General features: G+C 37.4%; 1 protein-coding gene and 1 long non-coding RNA gene across 4 annotated transcripts; one reads left to right on the forward strand and one right to left on the reverse strand.

Annotated features, from left to right (window-relative positions):
• The first annotated feature begins 456 nt into the window (after positions 1–456).
• LOC109079209 (hemagglutinin/amebocyte aggregation factor-like) lies at positions 457–2,947 on the forward strand. Of its 3 annotated transcripts, XM_019094392.2 has the most exons (7): positions 457–637; positions 981–1,106; positions 1,279–1,351; positions 1,567–1,755; positions 1,843–2,013; positions 2,146–2,216; positions 2,717–2,947. In XM_019094392.2, the coding sequence occupies exons 2-6, from the start codon at positions 1,052–1,054 to the stop codon at positions 2,189–2,191; spliced, it is 534 nt and encodes a 177-aa protein (XP_018949937.1). In that variant the 5' UTR covers positions 457–637; positions 981–1,051; the 3' UTR covers positions 2,192–2,216; positions 2,717–2,947. The 3 variants fall into 3 exon arrangements, with proteins under 3 accessions (XP_018949937.1, XP_042578680.1, XP_018949936.1); XM_042722746.1 differs by having other exon boundaries at positions 2,146–2,947; XM_019094391.2 differs by lacking the exon at positions 457–637 and having other exon boundaries at positions 911–1,106; positions 2,146–2,947.
• Positions 2,630–3,461, reverse strand: LOC122137139. The gene is made up of 2 exons (XR_006154639.1): positions 3,355–3,461; positions 2,630–2,769 (listed from the first exon to the last, which is right to left on the reverse strand). It is a non-coding gene; the product is annotated as an uncharacterized LOC122137139 (long non-coding RNA).
• Between the last annotated feature and the right edge of the window lie 6,903 nt (positions 3,462–10,364).

The raw sequence follows: 10,364 nt of genomic DNA on the forward strand, positions 1-10,364 counted from the left end.
ATAGGAAGGTTTTTCATCAACTTTGAGTTGCCATCCTTAGACCATTCAGACATATCCGCTTTAGAAGGTATCAAAACAGCTCTTGAGATAGACAGTGCAATTAAGAAACAAATCTGGAAAAGCGTCAGGTCCCGATGGTTTTCTGCCAAGTTAGCCTCTTTGTTGAGCAAGGTATCTAAAGAGGTCCTTGTTTCAAAGTCTCTCCCCGGAACCATGACTCAGGGAACCATATCGGTCCTTCTCAAAAAGGATAAAGACCCGCTTAAATGTGCATCCTACCACCCAATCAGTTGACTTTGCTGTGGCTATAAGATCCTGGCCAAGGTGCTGGCAATCAGAATAGAGCCAGTCATGAGTAAGATAATTAATCCGGATCAGACTGGCAATTATCTCTGTTGCCTGTGTTAATTACTTAACCAAAGACAATACTAACCCTGAGATCCTAATATCCTGCTCACAAGGTATTTGATAGGATTAAATATAATTTTTCAATCACAACTAGAAGGTTTGGCCATGTTCTGTTTATGGATAAATGTTCTGTACATGCCTTAGGCCTAATAACATAATATCCAAATGCTTTCTGCTTTTTGGGTGGACAAGTCCGGGCTTCAAATCAAGTTCAAATCATATGTGCTCAGTAAGTTTTACTAGCTTTTATTCTTTACACATAAAAAAAAAAAACCTAAACGTCAGCGATATGTCTTTGTATAAAGTACTTTTTGCAATTATATGTTGGCGTGATTTCAAGTAACTCACAAACTGATAACATCAAGCTTCATGTAAAACATACAGTTTAATTTTTCTGTATTATTGCGTATTTATTTCTTCAAAAATAAAACGATATGTATCTGAAGACACGCTGTCTCACATTGTTTTAATAGTGCATCAAAAGCTGTAGTCAGAGCGCAATTTGCAGACTTGTGATTGGCTGCTGCTCTATTAAGAAACATGTTTGTCTGACTCATGATTGGCTGCTGCAGGAGTCAGACACAACAACAGCTTATGTAAACAAGATGCATCACATACTTTGCATCCTTGAACACAAGAGACCATGAGGAAAGTTGCTCTGTTTCTGCTACTGACTGGGCTGTTCGCCAGTGGACAAAGTGAGTGACCTTTCTAAAGCGTTTAATAATGATAGTTTTCCTGAAATTTCCATATGCAGGCCTGTATTAAATATATTATATGGGATCTGCTAAATCTTCAGCATTCATCCTGAGTTATTTGATATTTAAAATACATTCTAAGCTGAAACTGGTTGGGTATGTAACTCCACAGACTGGCATAACAACTATGATCAGCCTCTAAACTTTCAATGCCCTCCAGGCGAGTCTATATCTGCCATCAGCAGGTGAGGCTGTACTAATTAATAATTGTTCAGCTTTTTTAAACATTATTATAAACTTTCTTGAATCGACAAACTGTACGTTAGCGTTAGCTTTGTCATGGCTGAATGCAATCAACTGTAACATTTAAATATTGATATTAATAAAAATATAATGATTGTGATTATGCAATATTTTTTTTACATTAATTTTTCTCCATTCCTAACTAATGTAAACAAAGCTATCACAACAATTATCATGAGGACCGACGTTGGAAATTTAGCTGTAAACCCACCTTCAGCTGGGGTACAGACTGTTTCTTGTCACCTTACGTCAATGACTTTGACAAAACATTCAGCTTCGAGTGTCCACCGCACCATGTGATCGCAGGAATAAGCAGTTACCATGACAACTACCATGAGGACAGACGGTAAGTTGATGTTTGATAGATTCTAATGCTTAAACTTTGATTCACTCGAGTTCATCTGAACTGGTGTCAATACCATGTTTAACACAGGTGGCAGTTTTCCTGCTGTAGAAGTAAATGCACTTCTGAGGTCAGGGGTCATTGTCATTCTGACTGTCATTGGACGTCATACGTGAACTCCTTTGATGAGTACTTCTTCTGGACTGTGCCTACCCAGAGAGTTCTGGTGGGCATCGGAAGCTACCATGATGATATTCATGAGTGAGAACAATTGCTTTCTTTTTTAAAGAATATATCATCTTGCTCATTAGGTCATTTCTAATACTTTAGTCAAACATGTCAGACTGTGTGCTCTGTTGCTCACTAATGTGATGCTTGATTTACGTCTTTCAGAGATCGACGATGGAGGTACAAGTACTGTCTCCAACGATCATGTTGATACCAGGACTCAATATTCTCTCACAGTTCAGTGAAGCTCACATTTAAAAAGTAGAAACAGGATTGTGTTTGAGTGTTTGCATGCTTCAATGGGCTAAAATGATTGGACTGGATTACTGGTTTTACATTTTCAAATATGATTGTTGATTAGCTCACATGCAGCTGTACTGATAGCTGCCTAATTAATCTTTATAAAAAATCCTAAATGTGCTAAAATTTGACAATGTACTGATATTTAAATCCATTCAACAATTTTCAGCACAATCATGGTTAAAAAGGTGCACAGATATCCCAATCTCGTGGTAATTCATTACTATTTTATGCTTACTTTAATCTAAAAATTGTACATTAAGTAGTAACTTAATAAGTCATTCAGTAATCTAATCAAAGACAGATTGCCCATTGTATAGAATACAAATCTGTTGTTGAATCTATTCTGGTTCTTTGACTCATCTACTCATCTAATGTAGCAAATGTAATGCGATCAGAACATACCTGATGAAACTGTTTCTCCCGGTTTATCCAGAGAACTCGCACTGATGGAAGACTGACGGGAGAGAGCATTAACTGCTTTGTGTTCTGAAAGTTTTCAATAAGACATATATTTAACACAAGAACAAAAAAAATACTCAAGCATTTTTACAATACAAAAATAATTTAAGTTTACTAATATGTGTTCAGCCTTATGTTAACACATAAATTAACTCATGAAAGAGAAATTAACTGAGTGTTTCAATAAAGCTATTACATGTAAAAATGTAGTGCAGGTTTTTCCTTCATTGCTATATTTTTATACACATCAATCTATAGCCATATATGGTCCATGTTTATATTGCAGTATATTAAAAGATATAAGTACTAGTTTCCCATTTATGGAAATGTTTAATTGTTTTATAAGGGTACAGTTACATAAGTATTTTTTTTTTATTTTTTCATTTGACGGTAAGCTTAGCTAAATAACGAGTCGTTGTAACCATAGCAACAGCACTGTCTATTTACATATCAGAAAATTGCTCACTAAACTAAAAAACGACACCACCTGACACGTCTTGAGTTATAACTTACATCATTAGATTGACATTAAAGACCCCAATTTAATTTCTGGCCGTTAAAATAATCTGTTAACATCACTTTAAAACAAATATTTGTTTTCCAAATCCTCACCCAGCGCTGAAGTAATGTTTGTAATGACAGTCAAAGATGTACAGGTAAGCGCGAGTCACGATGACAAACGCGTCCACCACATCACGTGATGCGTTAGACGCAGTAGGTAGACGCATTACGTGACGCAGCCTGTGCAGTAATAGGGCTTGGGCGCCGCGTTGCATTCTGGGACGTGGCGGCCATGTTGATGGCGTCGTGAATGTAAACATACAGCAAGTCGAACGAGAAGAAACAGAGTTGGGAGAAAGAAAAAATATGTTAAAATCGCGAAAAGGTTGTTGGGATTTACAGGGATACGCTAAGTAGGGATGCCAGGGATCGGTATGTGGACAAAATCGGCACTATTAACGGTTTGGATCAATATGGAAAATCCCAACAAAGAGTGGAGCACACCGACGACGAGTTGCTGCCGCACTTTTGCATTACAGATATCTTCGGCTACCTTGTTTGTTTTGTGAGCGCCTACACTTCAGAACAGTTCCGAAGCTACAAGTCATTGGAGTCTCATGTGCAGTTCACAAATGGATGGGTTAAGGAGCTGCAGATCATAAAGCCGGCAAAACAGTATACAGTAATCCGGACAAAGGTAAACTGCACTCCGCCTAGTTGCTAGTTTAGTAACCGTTAGTGCTAACAACCATTCACATGTACTTTTAACTAACTTATGTGTTTCAAAAGTTTAGTTAGTAGCTGTCAACCCTCCCGTTTTTTTTTCTGGGGTTCTCATGTATTTGAGCTCTTTTCCCGCTGTCTTCCCGTCCTGTAAAATATCCCGTTAGCCCTTCCATCGGACCTGTCAGTGTCTGTGCTGTTGTCCTGTTGCTACACAGTTGCCCTTCCAGCAAAACAGATATTTTCAAACCATCGTTTTGCTTAACGTTACTTGAAAGCAACCTTAGCGTGATATTGGCCTTTTTAAGATAACAGCGTGGTTGTTGTGAGAGCACGATTACACACCAATGTAAGCAAAGTCACGTTAGACATAGCTTCACAATCTCGCTTAGTTAACGCTAGTTAATGCAGCAGTTTTGTAGTACGAATTTTTGCTGTCAGCAGAGGGATAGCAACAGAAAGATGAATGTAGAAATTTTCCGGTTTTTTGGATGAGTAGCCCAGGAAATTTCCCTTATTTTCAGTGTTTACTTAAGCTATATAAATTAATATTCAGATATTATACCTCACTTGGTCTCCGTGGTCGCCCCTCCAAGCAGGAAAGCAGTGGCAAGTTAATCCATTTTTTTTTTCAAAGGGCGATTATGTGTTGCGCTATTACACCCCACAATACAGCAACGGTTTACCATGGTTGAAATAGATTTTAATTAATCAAATTAAGACACACGGCTGAGAGGGAGTATGTCTAAACACTGCGCAGTAGTCCGAGTAGCAGTAACGGAGGCCATCAGCATGGCGGCCACGCCAAGTAATGACGTCACGACGCCCAAGCCCTATTCGTACTTTTAAGGCAAAAGTATAACGACAAAAACAACAACATTATTGTTGTTGTTATTATATTATTAACCTATATTATTATTAATAATAATATTATTGTTATAATATTATTATTGTTGTTGTTTAAGGCACTTTGTAAAAAGTTACATTTCGTGCTCATGCACATTTTTTTTTAATTAAAATTAGTTAACTAGCTCATATTTTCGATTTGAAATATAAAACCCTGACAAAATGTAAAATGGTAAAAGTTTTAATTGCGAATTTTATATAAACGCTTAAGACTATAAAATCATCAAGTAACCAAAAAACATGACCATGACAATACTATGTACATTTAATGTATATAATTTAACATTAACTGTACATTTAAAAATAAAATTTCAAAGTGAAATCAGAACAGCTAATTTCTAAAGGATTATTCCACCTACGACCACAAAGTGGCAGTACAGATCAAGTTTGCACTCAAACAAAGCAAGTCACATTATATACTAGTGACCTAACTACTAAAACACGCCACAATCTACTGGAATCATTTGATCAGCTGCGTTGTTGCAGTTTGCATGCCCTCCTTGCCTTCTTCTTGGCTTTACTTTCTCATTCTTTCTCTCTCTGCTCCCTGATTTGAGTCTTTTCAACTGACCTTGGCTGGAACATAATATTTATCCTGTAGGTCACATGGGTTGAGGAAACAAACTAACAAGTCCACTGTGTTTTTGTGTCCAGTCGAGGAAGCAGGTTGCAGAATTGCTGCAGATGGTCTCCGTGATGTATGTCTAGCAGGTGGAACGTGAGATAGATGGGGCCGGTTCATGGCCCCAAAAAAGCTGATTTCCACACACACACACACACACACACACACACACACACACACACACACACACACACACACACACACACACACAGACATAGACTAGGACTAAACTTTTGTCAGTGTGACCGTACACATTATGAACAGGAGCATCAGCTGTATTACATTATTCTTTTACAGATTATTGTCCTATATTACAATATCTTCCAATTGAGAAAATTCTGGCCTTTGTGGCACAATTTTAATTACTGTATTTTCTGTCTACTGAGTCATTTTGTGCTAAATGAAATTCTGCTCTTTCACTTTGGTTCCCATGCCTCTGCTTGTCTTTCACACGTCTCCGATATCAAGCTAAAAGTGAAACATCTCTCATTGTCAAGGCCTCTTGGGGGATGGGGGGAGGTGTTAGGCAGAGAAAGAGGGGAGAAACAGAAAAATGAAGAGGAGAATAAAGAAATAGATGCCAGCGAGGGAGGGTGGAAGCAGAGAGCGATAGAGAGAGAGGGAGAGTGTGTCCCTGCCAGAACTCACGTAGACCCACAGCTGCAGAGCCTTTCTGATCCCAGTACCTCCCTTCGCCCCTCCGTCACACTCCCAGCGTTCAAAATGAGTGTATGTGTGTGTGAGAGAGAGAGAGAGAGAAAGTGCCCTTTTATTTGTAGGTCAAGCTGTTTAAATAACCTGATTGTCTGGGTGGCACCACACAAACTTTGCAACAAACCTATGCAAGTGTGTATGGCTGACATGTGCTGCTTTTTATAGCATAGTTAATATATGCACCAGCTGAGAATAGACATCTATGACATGCAAACGTGTGGAGCGGTGTCTTGTATGACATCAGCCCATCTCTAGCATGCTTATTTGATCAATGCCTAAGTCTGATTGGTTGCTGGATTCCTCTTCTCATGATTGGATTACTGTGATTGGTCACTGGTTTGCTTTGTTGATGAATTGGCTTTGATTTGATTGGCTGCGGCTTTAAAAGTGTTAGATTTACATTACTGAAATGTAATTTCCAGTCATTACTGCTAGATAACCCTTTGAAATGGTGATCAGGGCCCCAATGCAATGTAGAGGGGTCTTGTATCTGTATATGAGCCTACTTTACCAAATTAATGGATTTAAATAATGAAACTATCATGTGATATCAAAAGAGACCAGCCACAGAGTATTATGAGAGACATACATTTATAAAAGGTATCGGTTTATATGGTTTAGGGGGCATTATACAAAAATATGTGACCACAAAATGACCACCGATTTTAATTAAATGGATAGTTTTCCTAAAAAAGAAAAATTCTGTCATCATTTACTCACTCATTCCAAACCAATAGGACTTTAATCTTCAAAACACAAATCAAGATAGTTTTAGTCACTCTATTCACAGTCAGGGTAACCAAACTTAGAAGATCTAAAAAGTTCATAAAAGTACCATAAAATTAGTCCATATGAATCGAGTGGTTCAGTCCAAATCTTGTGAAGAGATACAGTTAGATTTTTTTTCCTTTTTCTTTTTTTTTTTTTAATATAGAAGTGGGTTTCACAAGAAAATCGCATTTCAGTTTTTCTACTACAATTTTTTTTTAATTTAATTCTATGTGCATTTCTTTCTGAGTGAAAATGGTATGAACACTGAATTTTTTCAATATAAATGACAGAATTTGTATTTTGGTGAACTATCTATCCCTTTAAGGATTTCAAATAGGCATATCCAAGTTTTTATGCAGTGACATAAGCATTTATTTTGGCTGCTTACGGCATATCCTCACACATCTGCGTTAACTGAACAAACCAAATATTATTTGCACACAAGTTATGTTGCAGAACTGAACAGCTCAGTCTCCATTAATCAGGTTGAGTGTGTTAACAGGTCATCTTGACACTAGTCATTTCATTAGAACATACTGTGATCATCAGCACACTGCTATGGTCTACTGCCACCATATATCTAATACACAGAAATATGAAACATGGCAAAGCATGCTTTCAGTGCAATAAAACATGGCTAAGAAAGTTCACACTCACTCATGTTCAAGCTTTGTAAGAGCATCTGCTGAGTAAATAAAACCAAATTTAGCAGCAGCTTAAACTTCTGATATTTGAAAGCATGCACTGACTCAAGGAGAAGACTATTTTTAGCCTGGGTCGTAATTTCAAGGTTTCCTAAGGAGAGCCGTCTAACATCATGCTGGCAGTCGGTGATGCCAGCTGGCTGTCTGGGAGCCGGTGATTCTGACATTGATAGGCTTCTACAACAGTGGGGCATCTGATTACATATTGTCTCAAAAGATCAGCAGTCTCTGTGAGAAGAGAAGACTGTAATTGACTGTAGATGTCGCTCATGAATCTGAGACTTTCACTCTTTTAAAAAGTGCTTCAGGGTTGCTTTAAGTAATGAATGACAGCATCAGAATCAGAGTCATTGCAATTCTTCATATAGCTTCTAAAACCAAAAATAACCTATATATATATATATATATATATATATATATATATATATATATATATATATATATATATATATATATATAAAATATTGTTAATGTAACATTTTAATAATATTTCTAACAGTAGTGTATATTCCAAATATATTTATACATGTAATAAACTATCTGTAAAGTCATGCAACACTTATTGAACTAACAAATTATCCTAAGTATTGTACTTTGATTTGAGACTATTATATGCAGCCTCAATTCTTAACCACTGTTTACCACGTCCTGTGTTTAATAAACCTGATATGAGGTAACATATCATTGCATTTTGAGGATTTAATTATCACCTGTGTACAGAAACTGTGAGAAACTCTGTTTACAGTAAGCCACACATCTTCAGTATTACATTGCTCTCAGACAGAATATTTTCTGAATGAATCTGCAGGCTGTGTTGTCCCACTGTTTCTCGCTGCAGCTGGTTCCCGTAGCGACAGCAGACATGGCAAGCTGCACGTTGCCACGCCGCTGAGCTCAGCCAGCCACTGAGGGAGAGAGCCAGACAGTCAGCTGACTAGAGAGAGAGAGAGAGAGAGAGAGTCAGTCTATGAAAGGATATGGCTGAGAGTTGTAAAGCGGCCGAGTGAGAAAGAGAGAAAAAGAGAGAGAGAGTGAACGAAGGACTTTGTAAGGACGTGTTATGTAGTCTGAGGCCAAAAAGAAGAAATGGAGTTGAATTGAAAGAAAGAAACAGAGAGGGGGACTTTGAAAGGGTGTGGAAAAAGGGAGAGTCAGAGTTCATACAATGCACATAATGACAGTATTTTTGTCCAACATTTAGCAGATCCAGTGCGACCAAAACTATAGTACTGTGCAATATATAGTTGATGAATATCTGTGTAACGTCTATAGCTTGGTAGTAATTCTCCTAGAAATTCTTCTAATTCAAACTCTAATTAAAACTATTAAAAAAATTCTTAATAATAATGCATTCTTATTAATGCATAACACACACACACACACACAAACACACACACACACACACACACACACACACACACACTCACACACTCACACACACACACACACACACTCACACACACACACACACACACACACACACACACACACACACACTATTTACCACTGAAGGCACTGTTGAAAAGCAAAAGAAATTCAAGTAGCAAAGCAAAACATACATCTTTCTTAATCTAACCTAAAATATTGAGTTCATGGTCACATTATGCATCAACTACCCTTATCTATATCTATAAGATTGCTGTTTCACACTTTCTTATACAATTTTCAGTGGAGCTGACATTCAAAAAGTAAATGCTTTTCCTTATTTCTATTCTAAATTTAATGGCAAAATCTGTGGAATTTTGGATTCAAACATGGTAAAATGCTGATAGTATTATTAGTCTTATTGGTAGCTAAAAGTATCATTAAATTAGCTGAAATAAAAAAAAAAAATAAGCACCTACGGGATGTGTAGAGCTTTTTGAATGACTGGTGTTCCAATTTTGTGGAACTTTCCGTGGAATTCTGCAGGTGTTTACAGATTCCATTTAAAGGGACAGTTCACCCAAAAATAAACATTTTCTGTCATTGTTTACTCACCCTTCAAATTGTTCAAAACCAGTTTTGTTGCTGAAAGAAGATCTTTTGAAGAATGCTGGTAGCCAAACAGTTACAGGTACCCATTAACCTCCATTGTGTGGGGAATATATGGAAGTCAATGGAGACCAGAAAGTGTTACCAACATTCATTAAAAATGGGGTGAAGGGAATATTTCACATTTGCTGGTCAAATGAAGCTGGTTAAAACAAGGCCTTCTTACCAATTCCACCCAGAATTCACTTCCTATACCCACCAATTATGATATATTCTGTCAGACTCCATCAGAAATCCTTGGAGATTCCAGAAAACTCACATCTGTAACTCAAATATACAACTACTGGCATGATATATGTATGTAGTTTGAGCTTATGTGTGTGTGACTCAGGCGTTTGATTAATAGCTGCTGTCAGATTAGAAGTCGTCACAGTTGCACTGAATCATGGCTAATAACAGTGAATAATGTGTATCTACCACTCCTTGCTTCCACTTCAGTAGTTTTAGAAATAGGAAACACAACGACCTTTGTCTTCTGCGAACGCGTGCATGTCAGCACCCACGCAGGGATGCCCGCTTTTGGCTTGTTTGCTTGTTTAATATAAATGTTTATGTTGTAAAATTGGAGAATCTGCTCAGGATCTTTTAGTGCCAGGAAAACCTGCCAGAGAAGGGAGTGGTTGAAGGCTTTAATCTTATAAATGATT

The sequence above is a fragment of the Cyprinus carpio genome, chromosome B4 (assembly GCF_018340385.1).
Source record: "Cyprinus carpio isolate SPL01 chromosome B4, ASM1834038v1, whole genome shotgun sequence".
Taxonomy (NCBI): Eukaryota; Metazoa; Chordata; class Actinopteri; order Cypriniformes; family Cyprinidae; genus Cyprinus; species Cyprinus carpio.